We start from the raw sequence: 16467 nt of genomic DNA, 5'->3' as shown, positions 1-16467 counted from the left end.
TTTCAAAAGTGTCTAGTTGCCTACTTCCCACTGAACTCCCGCTAGGAGCTTTCAAAATGTGGCCCAAGGTACCCATCTGCATCTTTAGGTGTCTAAATCCCTTTGGCAATATTGCCACAGGGAAATGCTGCAGGCTTGAGGAGGTAGAAGTTTGGAGAAGAGGGTGTTGGTATTAAAAAGTGCTTCCCAATGATTCACTAGCTAAATATGAGTCTACAGTGTAACACTGTTGCAAAAAAAGCAAATATCATTCTGGAATGTATTAGCAGGAGTGTTGTAAGCAGACATGAGAAGTAATTCTCCTGCTCTACTCTATGCTGATTAGGCCTTAATGGGAGTATTGTGTCCAGTTCTGGGGGCCACATTTCAGGAAAGATGTGGACAAATTGGAGAAAGTCCGGACAAAAGCAACAAAAATGATTAAAGGTCTAAAAAACATGACCTAAGAGGGAAGATTGAAAAAATCAGGTTTGTTTCGTCTGGAAAAGAGAAGACTGAGAGGGGACATGATAACAGTTTTCAAGTACATAAAAAGTTTCTACAAGGAGGAGGGAGAAGAATTGTTCTTCTTAACCTCTGAGGATAGGACAAGAATCAATAGGCTTAAATTGCAGCAAGTGAGGTTTAGGGTGGACATTAGGAAAAACTGTCAGGGTGGTTAAGCACTGGAATAAATTGCCTAGGGAGGTTGTGGAATCTCCATCATGGAAGATGTTTAAGAGCAGGTTAGACAAACACCTGTCAGGGATGGTCTAGACCAATGTTTCTCAAACTTGGGACACCGCTTGTTTAGGGAAAGCCCCTGGCGGGCCAGGCCGGTTTGTTTACCTGCTGCGTCCACAGGTTCAGCCGAGCGCGGCTCTCACTGGCCGTGGTTCACTGCTCCAGGCAGCCTCCCTACAGTGGGAGCCGCGCTCAGCTGAACCTGCGGATGCAGCAGGTAAACAAACCGGCCTGGCCAGCCAGGGGCTTTCCCTAAACAAGCGGCGTCCCAAATTTGGGAAACACTGGTCTAGACAATACTTAGTCCAGGGGAATGGACTAGATGACCTCTCGAGGTCCCTTCCAGTCCTATGATTCTATGTTTTCTTTCTGTTCTTACAGGTCACAGTTTTGTCTGAATAAATGTCCATGGCAAACCAGACAACAGTGATCGAGTTTGTTCTCCTGGGACTTTCCAGTGACCTGCAGCTCCAGACTTTCCTCTTCCGGGTGTTCCTAGTTATTTACCTGACCACCCTAGGGTGCAATGTGGCCATCATGTTGGTGAGAAGGGCTGATCCCCAACTGGATACCCCCATGTATTTCCTCCTTTCCCATTTATCCTTCTCAGATATCTGCTTCTCCTCAGTAACGGTGCCTAAGATGCTGGAGACCCTCTTATCAGAGCCAAAAACCATTTCTGTCAGCTGCTGCTTTGCCCAGGTGTTCCTCCTCCTGTCAGGGTGTAGTGAGGTTTTCATTCTCTCAGTGATGGCTTATGACCGATACGCTGCCATCTGCAACCCATTGCGTTATATCAGGACAATGAGCAAACACATCTGCAGTCAGCTGGTGGCCGGTGCATGGCTGATTGGATCTTTGTATGCCCTCATCAACATGCACCGTCTGTCAGCCTTACATTTCTATGGGCCTAATGCAATCAACCATTTCAGTTGTGAGCTCCCCTCCCTGGTGGCCCTGTCCTGCTCTAAGACGCTTTGCTCTGATGATAGGTCTGGTCTTGTTCTCTCTTACCCTGGGCTCCTACATTCATACCCTCACCACCATCCTGAGGATACGCTCTGTGGAAGGCAGGCGTATAGGCTTCTCTATCTGCAGCTCCCAGCTCATTGTGGTGGGTTTATGCTACGGGACAGGCTTGTTTAGGTATTTCAGACCCAATTCGGCCTCCTTGGTGGTGCTAGATGGCCTGGTGTCCATCCACTACAGTATCTTAACCCCCATGTTTAACCCCCTCATCTACAGCCTGAAAAACAAGGAGGTGAAGGCAGCTCTGAGGAGACTACTGAGGGGAAAGAACCACCTGGCTCTCAAGTAACCCAAACACCATGATGTTGAATGTGTAATAAAGAAGCAGAGAAGTGTCGATAGCTGACTGCTCAGGTTCTCTACTAGTGTATAGTGCGGTGAGACTTTAAACCTATGTATTCGTAACCAATTGGGGTTAGGTTGTGAGGTCATCTCAGTCATCTTCAGGGACAAGTAGGGTGGGGTTCTCAAAGCCCTCAAAAGCCAAGACCTCTGGGCATTTGGAGAACTTTCCACAGTTTTGACTGGACTTTCCCCACTCTGTGCTGATGGTTTGTTGGCTCCAACATAAGAATGTAAGAATGGCCATGAACTTATCTAGTTCTTTTTTTAACCCTGCTATAGTCTTGGCCTTCACAACGTCCTCTGTCAAAGAGTTCCATATGTTGACTGTTTGTTGCGTGTTCGTTTTAAACCTGCTGCTTATTAATTTCATTGGGTGATGCCTAGTTCTTGTGTTATGAGAAGGAGTAAATAACACTTCCTTATTTACTTTCTCCACTCCACAAATGATTTTATAGACCTCTATCATAATACTTTTAGTTGTCTCTTTTCCAAGCTGAAAAGTCCCAGTCTTATTAATCTCTCCTCATATGGCCCCCTCTCCCTGGAATGTCCCCTCTGCCTTCACTTTTCTTTCCCCTTACCTGATTGCCTCCATCTTTAAAAAGTTGATTAAATAACTTGCATTTGCTTTAAATTGTATGTAATGATCAGTGGGTCAGGGAAGTGTGCAGTGCAGAGAGAGTACCCTAGCCCCTGTCCTAGGTGACCACAGCAGGATTGGGGGTTGAGCCCCCCAGGAATCCTGGGCCTAGCCTTGTCAGAGTTATGAGGACTCTGCCAGACAGGAGAGTGGAAGGGGAGTCCTCAAGGGCAAGGAGGCCTCTGGGTAAAGGAAGTGGGAGCGAGGACTCAGATCCTTCCGCTAGCCCATTTCACTGGGGCAATGCAGAAGCCATTAAAGTTCCCCACAATAGTGGGACCATTCCCCCGCTTACATCTGGGAAGTTGAAGCTTGGCAGATGGGCAGGCTTGGGGTCAGTGTGAGGTCTGTAATGGTCCCAGTCATAGGCGGCGCATGACTCCTCCATTTTGGGAGGCTGGGCACACCCGGTATGTGGCCCCACCCTGATCCCCAACTCTGCTCGGCCTCCTCCCCCTGAAGCCCCGCCTATGCTCCACCCCCAGCCCCGCTCAGTCCCCCCACCCACCTATTCCCCCGAAGCCCCCCTCACCTACCGCATGCACACCTCTTTGCTCCCTCCCCGGCAACACCCGCCCGCCCACCTGCCAGCTGCAGACTGCTCATGCGTGCCTCTTCTCCCGCACCCCAGGCTCCCTCTGGGTGGAGCGGGGATGGGAAGAGGCAGAGGGAGGGTGGTACCTCATGGGGAAGGAGAATGAACAGGAGCAGGGCCTTGGGGCGGAGCGTGAGCGGGGCCACAGCCAGGGCACCCTTTCAGCAGTGGGACACTTCAAAGGTGGTGGGCCGGCTGTTTGGGGAGGCTTAGCCTCTCCTGGCCTCTTATACCCGCTGCCCATGGTCCCAGTCAAAATCCATCCAGGTTTGGGTGAGTTATCAGCCACAGAGCATCACCATTTGCACACCAGAAGAACATGTCCAAACTTGTCACTCAACATTCCCAGTTGCACTGCGCATGCAGCCAGGTCTCCGCTGACTTCTGTCAATAGTAAGCCCTTTCAAAGACCTTGCATAGCTGAGAGGTTTCACAAAGTCACGTTGGACAGAGCTGGGAAAGAAAACAGATCTTTAGTAAGGGAGCCTCCAGTCTTGGTTCAGCAGTCCTGCCTCTGAGATGGAACCTGCCAAATCTATGTGTGTGCATATGCTGTCTGTAAAATTAGGCAATTCCTGCATATCAAACCCATTTCTCTGTAGGCACTGGGCCAATGGGTATAATAAGCTACTACTATAGGTAGCAAGTGAAGTACTAGAGTTTAACAGCTACCAGTAAAATGCTAACTTCCTCTACTAGTTCAAGTGGTAGAGGGCTCTGAAGTGGATTAGGCAGTTGTGGGTTCAAAATCTGCTGGTGTTAGATGTGGAGAATTCTTTCTGTTACATGTAACAATTGACATATGTGTATTCTTTTTAGAAATCCCTTGGAAATGCCATTCAAAACAGTGCATTAAGGATAAAATTTTCAATGTTACTAATCTAGCACTCTAAAGTACTTTTATGGGCCACATTACTGTAGCATCGGAACGTCTCCTAGTGTGCAGTGTTTATGCTCATAATGCCACAGAGAGGTATTATTCCCATTGCACCAATGGGAAACTGAGGCACAGAGAGACTCAGGCACAGATCCACCAAGGGACTTGGGCAATGGCGAGTGTTTTAGATACCTCATCACCCAGTGGCATCTGCAGCCCCAGTGAGAGTATAGTGAGAGTTTGGACACCTAAGAATGGGATCCACAAAGGAAGCACACTAAGCAGGGAGCCACCTAAGCGAGCCAATGGGAGATGCCGAGAAGGAAGGTGGGGCCTAAGTCCCTCCCCTCTCAGGGGCTGGGCCAGAGGGAGGCACCTCCCTTTGCTTGTTGTTCTCAGCTGTGACCCCTCTCCTGGAGTTAGGCACCAAAGCCATTTTGCAAGGAATTCTGGGAGGTGGGGCGGAATGAAGAGGGAAGTGCACCCTTATCCCAATGACTAGGGTGATTCCCTGTGACGTGTGACATGGGAGACCCCAGTTTAATTCCCTTTCCCTCCCCAGCTGTTTTGTGTGGCCTTGGGCATGCTCTGATTATGCCACCCAGGCAAGGAAGACAGGACAATGCCGAGCTGGGGTATCCTGCTGTGGCTTTGCTGTGAGATGGGCGCCAGTCACTGGGACTCAGGTAGCAAGTCACAAGCCCCGTGGCTGAAACTTAGGCGCTTTGGGGACATTAGTGGGGAAAATTTTGGTGTCTAGTGGCTTTTAGGTGCCTCCAGAGTTAGTTGGCAGCTGATCAGGGGTTCTGAGGATCTCAGTGGCTTCTAAAGGTCAGGCTTAGGGGCCTGACATGGCAGGTAGGTGTCTAAATCCTTTTGTGGGTCTGGGTCTAAGTGACTTGCCCAATACATAGGAAGTCTGTGGTGCAGCAGGGACTTGAACCTAGCTTTCCCCTAGGCTAGTGCCCCAACCACTAAAGAGGGTTAATTGAATTTCTATGGGAGTTGGGCACCTAAATCCCTTGCACCTTTTGAAAATCCCAGTCTCTGATGTGCTCTTGGGAAGAAATGTTAATACTGCCTAGGAGACGGTGCCAAAATCCTTTACCAGGTTTGGAAAGTGCCACCCAGAATGTCTAGGAGAGGCGAGCACAGGGTGTATGTCTCAGAACCGGAGAGAAAATTGCAGCTGCCACTCACAAAATGACGGATTCCTTGAAACGTAAAGGTGCAGCACATGGAGAAAAAAAGAATAATGGTGATGCTGGTGGAGAAAGACAGATATGGGCTAATTCAAACTAAATCCCATTCTTCACTTCACTTCTGCTTCTATTCCCTGTGTGTGGTTCCCCACAAACCCCTTAGCAGACCCCGTAGGCACCCTCCATAGATCATTGGATCCCAGATAGCTGGGTCAATGAAACCCCTCTGAACCCAGGCCCCACATCCATGGAGCTTCTGTTAACCCAACTTTGGTTACACAGCAATGTACACCACAACCTCAGTGGGCTTTTAAAGGACTAAGGGCCTCACCCACAGATTCCCCGAGCAATGTGGTAGATTCTCCATTCCTTGACATCTTGTATAGTGACTTGCTAAATGATACGCTATAGGTGAAACCCAAATGATAGGACTGGCTGCAGAAGTCAGTGGGTGGAGCTCTCTGGATAGTGTTCTGCAGATCAGACTAAATGGTCTGATGGTCCCTCCTGGCCTTGAAATCTATGGCCTGGTCTACACTATGACTAATTTGGATTTAGCAGCGTTAAATCGAATTAACCCTGCACCCGTCCACACAACGAAGCCATTTATTTTGAAATAAAGGGCTCTTAAAATTGATTTCTGTACTCCACCCTGACGAGTGGAGTAGCGCCAAAATCGATATTGTCATTTCGAATTAGGGTTTGTGTGGCCACAATTCGATGGTATTGGCCTCCGGTAGCTATCCCACAGTGCACCATTGTGACCGCTCTGGACAGCAGTCTGAACTCGGATGCACTGGCCAGGTAGACAGGAAAAGCCCTGCGAACATTTGAATTTTATTTCCTGTTTGCCCAGCGTGGAGAGCACAGGTGACTGCAGATAGCTCATCAGCACAGGTAAACATGCAGGCCGATAATCAAAAAAGAGCACCAGCATGGACCGTACGGGAGGTACTGGATCTGATCGCTATATGGGGAGAGGATTCAGTGCTAGCAGAACTTCGTTCAAAAAGACGAAATGCAAAAACTTTTGAAAAAATCTCCAAGGGCATGATGGAGAGAGGCCACAATAGGGACTCAGATCAGTGCCGTGTGAAAGTCAAGGAGCTCAAACAAACCTATCAAAAAACAAAGGAGGCAAACGGTCACTCAGGGTCAGCGCTGCGGACATGCCGCTTCTACGCTGAGCTGCATGCAGTTCTAGGGGGGGCCACCACCACTACCCCACCTCTGACCGTGGATTCCGAGGTGGGGCTAATCTCATCAGCTACACCTGAGGATTCTGTGGATGGGGAAGAGGAGGAGGAGAATGAGCTTGCGGAGAGCACACAGCACTCCGTTCTCCCCAACAGCCAGGATCTTTTTCTCAGCCTGACTGAAGTACCCTCACAACCCTCCCAAGCCAGTATCCAAGACCATGACCCCATGGAAGGGACCTCAGGTGAGTTTACCTTTTAAAATATAAAACTTGTTTTAAAAGCAAGCGTTTTTTAATGATTACTTTGCCCTGAGGACTTGGGATGCATTCGCGGCCAGTACAGCTACTGAAAAAGTCTGTTAACGTGTCTGGGGATGGAGCAGAAATCCTCCAGGGACATCTCCATGAAGCTCTCCTGGAGGTACTCCAAAAGCCTTGCCACAAGGTTTCTGGGCAGTGCAGCTTTATTCCGTCCTCCACGGTAGGACACTTGACCACGCCATGCTTGCAGCAAGTAATCTGTTATCATTGCATGACAAAGTCTGGCAGCGTATGGTCCCGGTGTTTGCTGGCATTCAAGCAACATCCATTCTTTATCTCGCTGTGTAAACCTCAGGAGAGTGATATTGCTCATGGTAACCTGGTTGAAATACGGGAATTTAATTAAGGGGACAGAGATGGCCCTTCCTACTGGACTGTTTGCCTGTGGCTGAAAAGAAATCCTTCCCTGCAGTTAGCCAAGCGCAGGGGGCGGGGAATTGGCCCTGAGCTTTTCGCGTTGGGCTAGCAGGGATCTTCCCTGATACCAGCCACGCGGTGGGGGGAGGGGTAAAGCGATCATCCCAGAGAATTCATGGTGGGGTTGGGGGTGTTAGTTTGGTTCCTGCAGGGATCTTCCCTGATACCAGCCACGCGGTGGGGGGAGGGATAAAGCGATCATCCAGAGAACTGGATGGGGGGAGGGGTTAGTTTGTTTTCTGCTGCTGAAGGTTAACAGGAAAACTGCAGCACTCAACAGGCTTTGCTTGGTATGTGGGAAAGGAGAGCGCAGAAGCCGAAAGACAATGGCTTACCATGGCCTCATGCAAGCCGAATTCTGTTGCCCAGACTTGCGTCTGTGATCTCTAGCAGCAAAGCCACAGGCACTCAATATTAACAGGCAAAATGCGACCTTGCACAGAAATCACATGTGCTATGTAATGTGAATAGTGTTGGTCACCGTGAAAGAGTATAAGCATTGTTCTGCAAAATGTATCTTTTAAAAAAATTCTCTCCTTTTTTCCCTCCCTCCAGCAGCTGCAAATTTTTCAAGCCTCCCTCCTCCGTCCCGAAGGCTATCTCAGATAAGGCGTCGGAAAAAGAAGACACGAGATGAGATGTTCACGGAAATCATGGAATCCACCCGCAGTGAAAGAGCTCATCTGAATGAGTGGAAGGACACGGTTTCAAAGTATAGGAAAGAAGCCAGTGAACGTGAGGACAGGAGGGACCAATGTGAGGACATGAGGGACCAATGTGAGGAGAGGAGAGACGCTCGAGATGAGAGGTGGCGGCAGGAAAATCAGAGGAGGCAGGATGCAACGCTGGGGCTGCTGTGTGAGCAAACAGACATGCTCCAGCGTCTGGTGGAGCTTCAGGAATGGCAGCAGGATAACAGAGTGCCGCTACAGCCCTGTATAACTCCCTTCCCCCTCACCATGTTCCATAGCCTCCTCACCCAGACGTGTAAGAACGCGGCGGGGGAAGGCTCCATACACCCTCCCATTCCACCCCAGTGGACAGCCCAAGCAAAAGGCTGTCATTTTTTAAACTTTTTTTTAGTGGCCTTTTCCTTCCCGCCGATCCTTCTCCCAAACCCCACCCAGGTTCTCTCCCTCTTTTTATAATCAATTAATAAAGAATAAATGATTTTTAAATGATAGTGACTTTATTTCCTTTGAAAGCAAGCTGGGGGAAGGGGGAGGGTGGGTTCCTTACAGAGAATGAGTCAATAAAGGGGGCGGGTTTTCATGAAGGAGAAACAAACAGAAATTTCACAATGTAGCCTGGCCAGTCATGAAACTGGTTTTCAAAGTTTCTCTGATGCGCAGCGCTTCCTGGTGTGCTCTTCTAATCGCCCTGGTGTGTGGCTGTGCGTAATCAGCAGCCAGGCAATTTGCCTCAGCCTCCCACCCCGCCATAAGGGTCTCCCCCTTACTTTCACAGAGATTGTGGAGCACACAGCAAGCAGCAATAACAATGGGGATATTGGTTTGGCTGAGGTCTGAGCGAGTCAGTAATGATCTCCAGCGACCTTTTAAACGGTCAAATGCACATTCTACCACCATTCTGCACTTGCTCAGCCTGAAGTTGAACAGCTCCTGACTCCTGTCCAGGCTGCCTGTATATGGCTTCATGAGCCATGGCATTCAGGGATAGGCTGGGTCCCCAAGAATAACTATTGGCATTTCAACATCCCCAACGGTTATTTTCTGGTCCAGGAAGTAAGTCCCTTGCTGCAGCCATTTAAACAGATTAGTGTTCCTGAAGACGCGAGCATCATGAACCCTTCCCGGCCAGCCCACATTGATGTTGGTGAAATGTTCCTTGTGATCCACAAGTGCTTGCAGCACCATTGAAAAGTACCCTTTGCGGTTTATGTACTGGGTACCCTGGTGCTCCGGTGCCAAGATAGGGATATGGGTTCGATCTATCGCCCCACCACCGTTAGGGAATCCCATTGCAGCAAAGCCATCCACTATGACCTGCACATTTCCCAGAGTCACTACCTTTCGTAGCAGCAGCTCAGTGATTGCTTTGGCTACTTTCATCACAGCAGCCCCCACAGTAGATTTGCCCACTCCAAATTGATTCCCGACTGACCGGTAGCTGTCTGGCATTGGAAGCTTCCACAGGGCTATCACCACTCACTTCTCAACTGTGAGGGCTGCTCTCATCCTGGTATTCTGGTGCTTCAGGGCAAGGGAAAGCAAGTCACAAAGTTCCATGAAAGTGCCCTTACGCAGGCGAAAGTTTCGCAGCCAATGGGAATCGTCCCACACCTGCAACACTATGCGGTCCCACCAGTCTGTGATTGTTTCCCAGGCCCAGAATCTGCGTTCCATGGATAGAACCTGCCCCATTAACAACATGATCTCCAAAGCACCGGGGCACGTGGTTTGAGAGAATTCTGTGTCCATGTCCATGTCCATGTCCTCATCACTCTCGTCGCTGCGCTGCCGTAGCCTACTCTTCGCCGCCTGGTTTTGCAGGATCTGGTTCAGCATAAACTGCACGATAACGCGCGAGGTGTTTACAATGTTCATTACTGCTGTCTTGAGCTGAGCGGGCTCCATGCTTGCCATGGTATGGAGTTTGCAGTGTTCACCCAGGAAAAAAGGCGCGAAATGGTTGTCTGCCGTTGCTTTCATGGAGGGAGGGGTGAGGCTGTACCCAGAACCACCTACGACAATGTTTTTTTTGTCCCATCAGGCACTGGAATCTCAACCCTGAATTCCAATGGGCAGGGGAGACTGTGGGAACTATGGGATAGCTATGGGATAACTACCCACAGTGCAATGCTCCGGAAATCGACGCTAGCCCCGGTACATGGACGCACGCCACCGAATTAATGTGCTTAGTGTGGCCGCATACATTCGACTTTATACAATCTGTTTCCAAAATTTGAATTATATAAATTCGGATTAATCCCGTAGTGTAGACATACCCTATGAATCTTCGAGTCTTACTATCCTTGATTCATGTGAGCATGCTCACTGGCTTCAGTGGGACAACTAACAGCTGCATCTAAGATATTCAAAAGAGCCTAAGGGATTTAGATGCCAAGTACTATTGACTTTCAGAGGAAGATGGGTGCCTAACTCCTTTAAGCTTTTTTTTGGCAATCCCAGGCTACCTGCACAAGGAGGTGTTTGCAGGATGTAAGAAAGGACTTTAGGGGGGCTTTCTAAATGTCTCATCTGGCACAATGCTGATGTCCTCAGGATTATCACTGCTCAGCCCATGGCAAGATCCCACCCTGAGGTCACTAATGAGACAGATGATGTGCTGTGGTCACTTCTTTTCATGCTGAACAGTCCTGTCTCATTTTACCTTGTCCTCCCTCAGTCTGTCTGTTGTATCCACCTGTTCTCTTGTCTTACTTAGTGAGCATTTCATGGCACAGACTGTCTTTTCATCATTTGTCTCTACATGGCCTAACACTACAGCTGGGTGGAAAACTAATGCTTTCCATCAGAAAATGCCATTTTCATTAAACCGTTTTTAAAACATCATATCCATTTCATGTAAGAAAACTAGAAAAACATTTCAAGAATGTCAGAATGAGCTAGTCTGACATTTTCAGAACAAAAACTATCAATTGTTCATTTCAAAATTTCCTCCTTTTTATTTATCATTTTTGCTAACTTTTCCCAATATAAGAAATATTCCAAAATATCAGATTCATCATAACACATAATGTAAATCAAGAGGGTTAGGATAAAGGGAGTTGAAGGAACATATTTATCTTCAGGGTGTATGTTAATCACAGACCTTTAAAAAGTCAGCCCAAACTGCTTTGAATTTTCCGGCCATTCCCTTTCTGCAGAACACCACTCGTTCGCTAGCTGCGAGGGCATCCAACTCACTGAGCCAGGCAGCAGTACTTGGTGGGGAGAAACTTTTCCAGTTTTGCAGGATTAATTTTTTAGCAACCAAAGCTTCACTGTGGAACCACACTGCCTTGTTGCCAGGTAATCTCCATGTATCGGGAACATGTCCAAGAATGAAACTTAAGGGGGAAGGCTTAGCATCCAATATCAAATTGGTCCCTTGACCCACCTCCGACCAGGAATTCTTGAAGTAGCGGCATTTTGAAACCATATGAGCTAATGTAACACCAAAGGAATTATATTTCTAATAGTGGTCAGCAGTTATGAGGCCTCTAATGAAGGTTTGAAAGATTCCCCGAAGTGAGGCGGCTGATGAAGTTGAGGCGGGAAGACATTTGTTTATTTTTAAAGTTCTAACTCCTGCTGGAGAGAGTTAACAAATGATGTGTCAAACAGTAGAGAGGTATTTAACCTCCACATTTTAGTTGGGGGCATGTACAAGACATACATATAGAAGAATGGTCAGATAGAATAATAATTATTAATAATAATTAATAATTAATTAATAATGATACAATCAGTGCCAGAATTGATCAAGTCTTTAGATTATAAGAAATAGTCCAATCTTTACTGAATTGAATGAGCTGCAGGGGAAAAAAAACCCTAGTGGATTACTATGTTGGATTACCCAGTCTCCAAACATCTGTAAACCCAAATCAGCCAGGTATGTATGAAGTGCCTGGCGAGCATTCACATTTTTATATAGAGATGGAAAAGATTTCTCAAGGCCCGGGTCAAGAGTTTCATTAAATTCTCCAGCTAGAATATTTGGATGGTGGCCTATGGTCATTTATACTCAAAACAATTATGAAAAAAATTGGGATCATCCTGGTTTGTCACACAGAGGTTGGCAAAGATGATATAGAATTGCCAATTTCAGCCTTGAGGACACTATGCTCAGAATATTAACATTCTATATTTTAATCCATTAGTATAGAAACTCCCCTTGCTTTAGAATTAAAAGAGCTAAAAATGGAGAGGCCTTCCCAATCTCTGTTCAATTTACAAGCTTCAAGTACTATCAGATGTCTGTCCTGGAGCAAGGCAATGCCAACATTCTCTTGTAAGCATCGAGTATGTATTTTTTCTTTTCATATGGTTATAAAAAAATCAGAAAAGATAGTGGAGCGAGAAATACACATCAGTATCATACAGTTAAAAAGGAGACTCTGTTGAAACAGTCCAAAAATACACACTTGACACCCAGATGGGGCAGCCAGATCAGGTGCAACTTTACGATCCTCACTGCACCTGGGCCCCCAAATGTTATATTACAGCTCTTTGAAATCCTCTTCCACTTCAGAAATTCTGGGTTCTGCTTCACCTATCCATCTGGATAGAGCTTGTAGCACACTCTGAATCTCAGTCATGGTGGTCTGTAGGGTCTGTAGATTTAATTTCAACAGAATCTGTGGCCACCAGTTGCAGAACAGCCATCAGCTACATTCCATTAGGCTCAGGTGCCATTTTGTTTGTAGAAGTAAGGTAGGCAGATCACCTCTGTTTTTTCATTGCTTTTGGATTTGGAGAGGAAGGTGCAGAGCATCGTGGGGGTTTCAGTAGATAGGAACAATATTTCTTGGGATTGGATGGTGAGTTTTAGGGGACAAAGTTTGGGGATTCCCCAAGGCCATGTCAGGGCTCAAGCAACCTACATCCACCTCGGTCTCAGTGCCCACTGGTGTCTCCTTTTCAACCTTTTTTAAAACTAAGATAGATTTCCAAAGGAAACATTCCAAACTAATAGTTGAAATGTTTCTGTCTGAAATGATAGACAGAAACGGTTTTATTTTTTTAAAGAAAATGCCATTTTTTGAGAGAAAACTATTAAATGAATTCAGTCTGAATTCATGAATACCTTCTGTGCTCTGAAAAATGTATTTTTGAAAAAAATTCTGTGTTGAAATGAAATCACCCCGCTCTAGCCATGAATTCTAGACTCCTTCGGATCTTTGCAAGATCTCACACACACACACACACACACACACACACATATATATACGTGAAGATCATCATTATCTTCCCAGATACGTTCCCAGATCTAGCAATCCAGACCGTCAAGAAAAGCCAAAGTATATTAAAGAGCTGAACTCGTCCACAGGAATTCCAGGTCAGTTCCTTGTAAAATGTGGAGAGTCAGACCACGGAAGCAGAGGAAACATGTAGCTGTTATCCCCACATGACTCACAGATCATGCGATTAATATGATCTAGGGGAAACCTCGATGCTACCTCACTTGCTGGCTAAACCACACAGGTTGACTCCTCTATCAGTCAAATCATCTGAATTTTTGTGAGTGCTGCATAGTTTGGATGACTTTCCTCATAGCTTCCTTGACCTCTCTGTTTCTCAGGCTGTAGATGAGGGGGTTGGCCAGGGGAGTCAGGACGGTGTAGAAGACAGAGAGCACTTTGTTCAAGTCTCTCAGTGCAGCAACATCTGGGAGCATATAGACAATAATCAGGGTCCCATAGAAAATTATCACCACAATGAGGTGAGACGAGCAGATAGAAAATGCTTTTTTCCTCCCGGTGGTGGAAGGGATTCTCAGGATAGTGGTGATGATTGAAATATAGGATGTTACTGTTAATATAAATGTGGAAAGCACCTCTGTGGAGCAGAGTATGAAACTCACCAGTATGACCAGGTTGGTATCATTACAAGAAAGCTTAGTCATTGGGGTGAAGTCACAAAAGAAATGGTCAATTTCATTGGGTCCACAGAATATTAATTGTGAAACCAAACATACAAGTAGGGTACTAGCTACAAATGCCAATAGCCATGACCCAGCTGCTAGCTGGAGGCAGAACTTGCCTTTCATACGGGCTGCATAATGCAGAGGTTTGCATATCGCTAAATACCGATCATAAGACATCGCAGCTAGGAGGTAACATTCTGCACCTACTAGAAAACCAAAAAAATTTAATTGTATGAAGCAGCCATTAACTGAGATGGCTCTGTCCCCAGTCAGGCAAATGGCCAGCATCCTAGGCAGGATGGCGGAGGTGTAGCAGATCTCTAAGCAGGACAAGTTCCCGAGGAAGAAATACATGGGGGTGTGTAGGCGCTGATCAGCCACAACTAGCACAACGATGAGGATGTTTCCAGCCATGGTCACCACATAGATCACTAGAAACACCAGGAAGAGAAGAACCTGCAGTTCTGGGACATTCCCAAATCCTAGGAGGATGAACTCGGTGATGGATGTTTGATTTTCCCCTTCTCCTTTCCCCATGAGACGTATCTAGTAGGAAGAACGAAACAAGAAACAGTAGAGTTTTTTTCTCTCCCGCCTGTTAAACTCGATAAAGCAGCATCCAATGAGGCTCTGAGAAGCTCATTTACTGTCCTCTAAGGCTGAAACCTTTGAGACTTGGTAAAGAACATGGGCATTGCCACACCAGAACAATTCATCTAATCGGGTTTCTTTCATAGTGTGCCTTTATTAGTGGGCAGTCTCGGATTCTACAGAGGAGCTATAAGCTCCCATAACAGATACTGATGCAACGGCATCTACATGGGGAATTGTTTGGCCAGGCAATTAATTGTTGGCCTCCTGTCCAGTACTATGAAAGCTTGCATCGTACATTTTTAATCGAGCTAGTGCAACTATGTGTATGCATTTATTCTTAGGTCCTCATATGGCCCCCATAATTAAAGTATCTGACCACCTCATGTTCTATAACATACTTACCCTCACAGCACCTCCTGGGAAGTAGGAAAATGCCATTATGCCTGTTTAACGCAGAGGGCCAAATGTTCAAAGGCATGTAGGCACTAAAGATGTAGGTAGTTGCTTACTGGATTTTCAAAAGCCTCTGCACATGTTAGGTACCAGAGTTGCATTGAAGTCAATGGGATTTAGGTGCCTAAACAGCTTAGATTATTTTGAAAATCCCATTAGCTGCGTATCTGCTGCTTTAGGTGGCTAAACACCTTTGAAACTGTGGCCATAAGTGAGTTGCTATGGTCACTCGGACATTTGTAATGGAGCAGGGAAATGATCCCCGGTCCCCCAAAATCACACAGGAATTTGGGAGAGTTCTATGACCTAGAGCAGTGGTTTTCATTTGTGAAGCCCTAAACATTTTGAATGGAGGTGCAGACCGTCATGGGTTGGATCACAGAAACCCCCTTGGGAACTGCCAACTGATGTGCCAAGACTACTTCTGCCCCTGCTTTCACTCTGCCACCCTGGGAATCCGGCACCCTATCTTGCTGAGCCAGACATGCCCGTCTGCTCCAACACAGACCCAGGGTCTGAACCAAGTGACCAAAAGCTGCAGGCTTAACTAAAAGCAACTTACAGAAGTGTTCCTATCTTTAGCACTCAGAAGTCCAACTCCCAATGGGGTCCAAACACTAAATAAATCCATTTTACCCTGTATAAAGCTTATACAGGGTAAACTCATAAATTGTTTTCCCCCTATAACACTGATAGAGAGATATGCACCGCTGTTTGCCCCCCAAGTGTTAATACATACTCTGGGTTAGTTAATAAGTAAAAAGTGATTTTATTTAATACAGAAGGTAGGACTCCAGAGAATATCAGGGTTGAAAGGGACCTGAGGAGGTAATCTAGCCTAACCCCCTACTTAACGCAGGACCCCTCCCCAACTATTTTTTTTGTTGCTCCTGATCCCTAAATGGAGCCTCCTCAAGGATTGAACTCATAACCCAGGGTTTAAGAGACCAATGCTCAAACCACTGAGCTATCCCTTCCAAGTGGTGCCAAGTAATAACAGACAGAACAAAGTAAATTATCAAGTAAAATAAAATAAAACATGCAAGTCTAAGTCTAGTATAGTAATAAAAACTGAATACAGATCTAATCCTCACCCAGTAAGTTTCCTTTTACAGACTACTTTCCTTCTAGTCTGCATCCAGCAATCACTCTCACCCCCTGTAGTTATTGTCCTTTGTTCCAGTTTCTTTCAGGTATCCTTGGGGATGGAGAGGCTCTTTCTTTAGCCAGCTGAAGACAAAATGGAGGGGTCTCCCACGGGCTTTAATAGACTCTCTTGTGGGTGAAGATCCCCTCCTCTCTCCTATGCAAAGTCCAGCTCCAAGATGGAGTTTTGGAGTCACCTTGGCAAGTCATGTGTCCATGCATGTCTGAGTTCCTTACCAGCCAAGCCACATTCCTGGGAAAGTCCAGATGTGGATTGGTGTCTCCAAGTTCATTGTTGGCTTAAGTGTTCCTTGA

The 16467-nt window shown here is 46.6% G+C and overlaps 1 protein-coding gene across 1 annotated transcript; it reads right to left on the bottom strand.

The window, feature by feature from the left end:
* Nucleotides 1-13539: 13539 nt before the first annotated feature.
* LOC135975147 (olfactory receptor 6N1-like) lies at nucleotides 13540-14496 on the bottom strand. The gene has a single exon (XM_065565195.1). The coding sequence runs from the start codon at nucleotides 14494-14496 to the stop codon at nucleotides 13540-13542; it is 957 nt and encodes a 318-aa protein (XP_065421267.1).
* Between the last annotated feature and the right edge of the window lie 1971 nt (nucleotides 14497-16467).

Source organism: Chrysemys picta, chromosome 13 (genome assembly GCF_011386835.1).
Source record: "Chrysemys picta bellii isolate R12L10 chromosome 13, ASM1138683v2, whole genome shotgun sequence".
Taxonomy (NCBI): Eukaryota; Metazoa; Chordata; order Testudines; family Emydidae; genus Chrysemys; species Chrysemys picta.
This window is presented reverse-complemented; position numbering and strand designations above follow the sequence as displayed.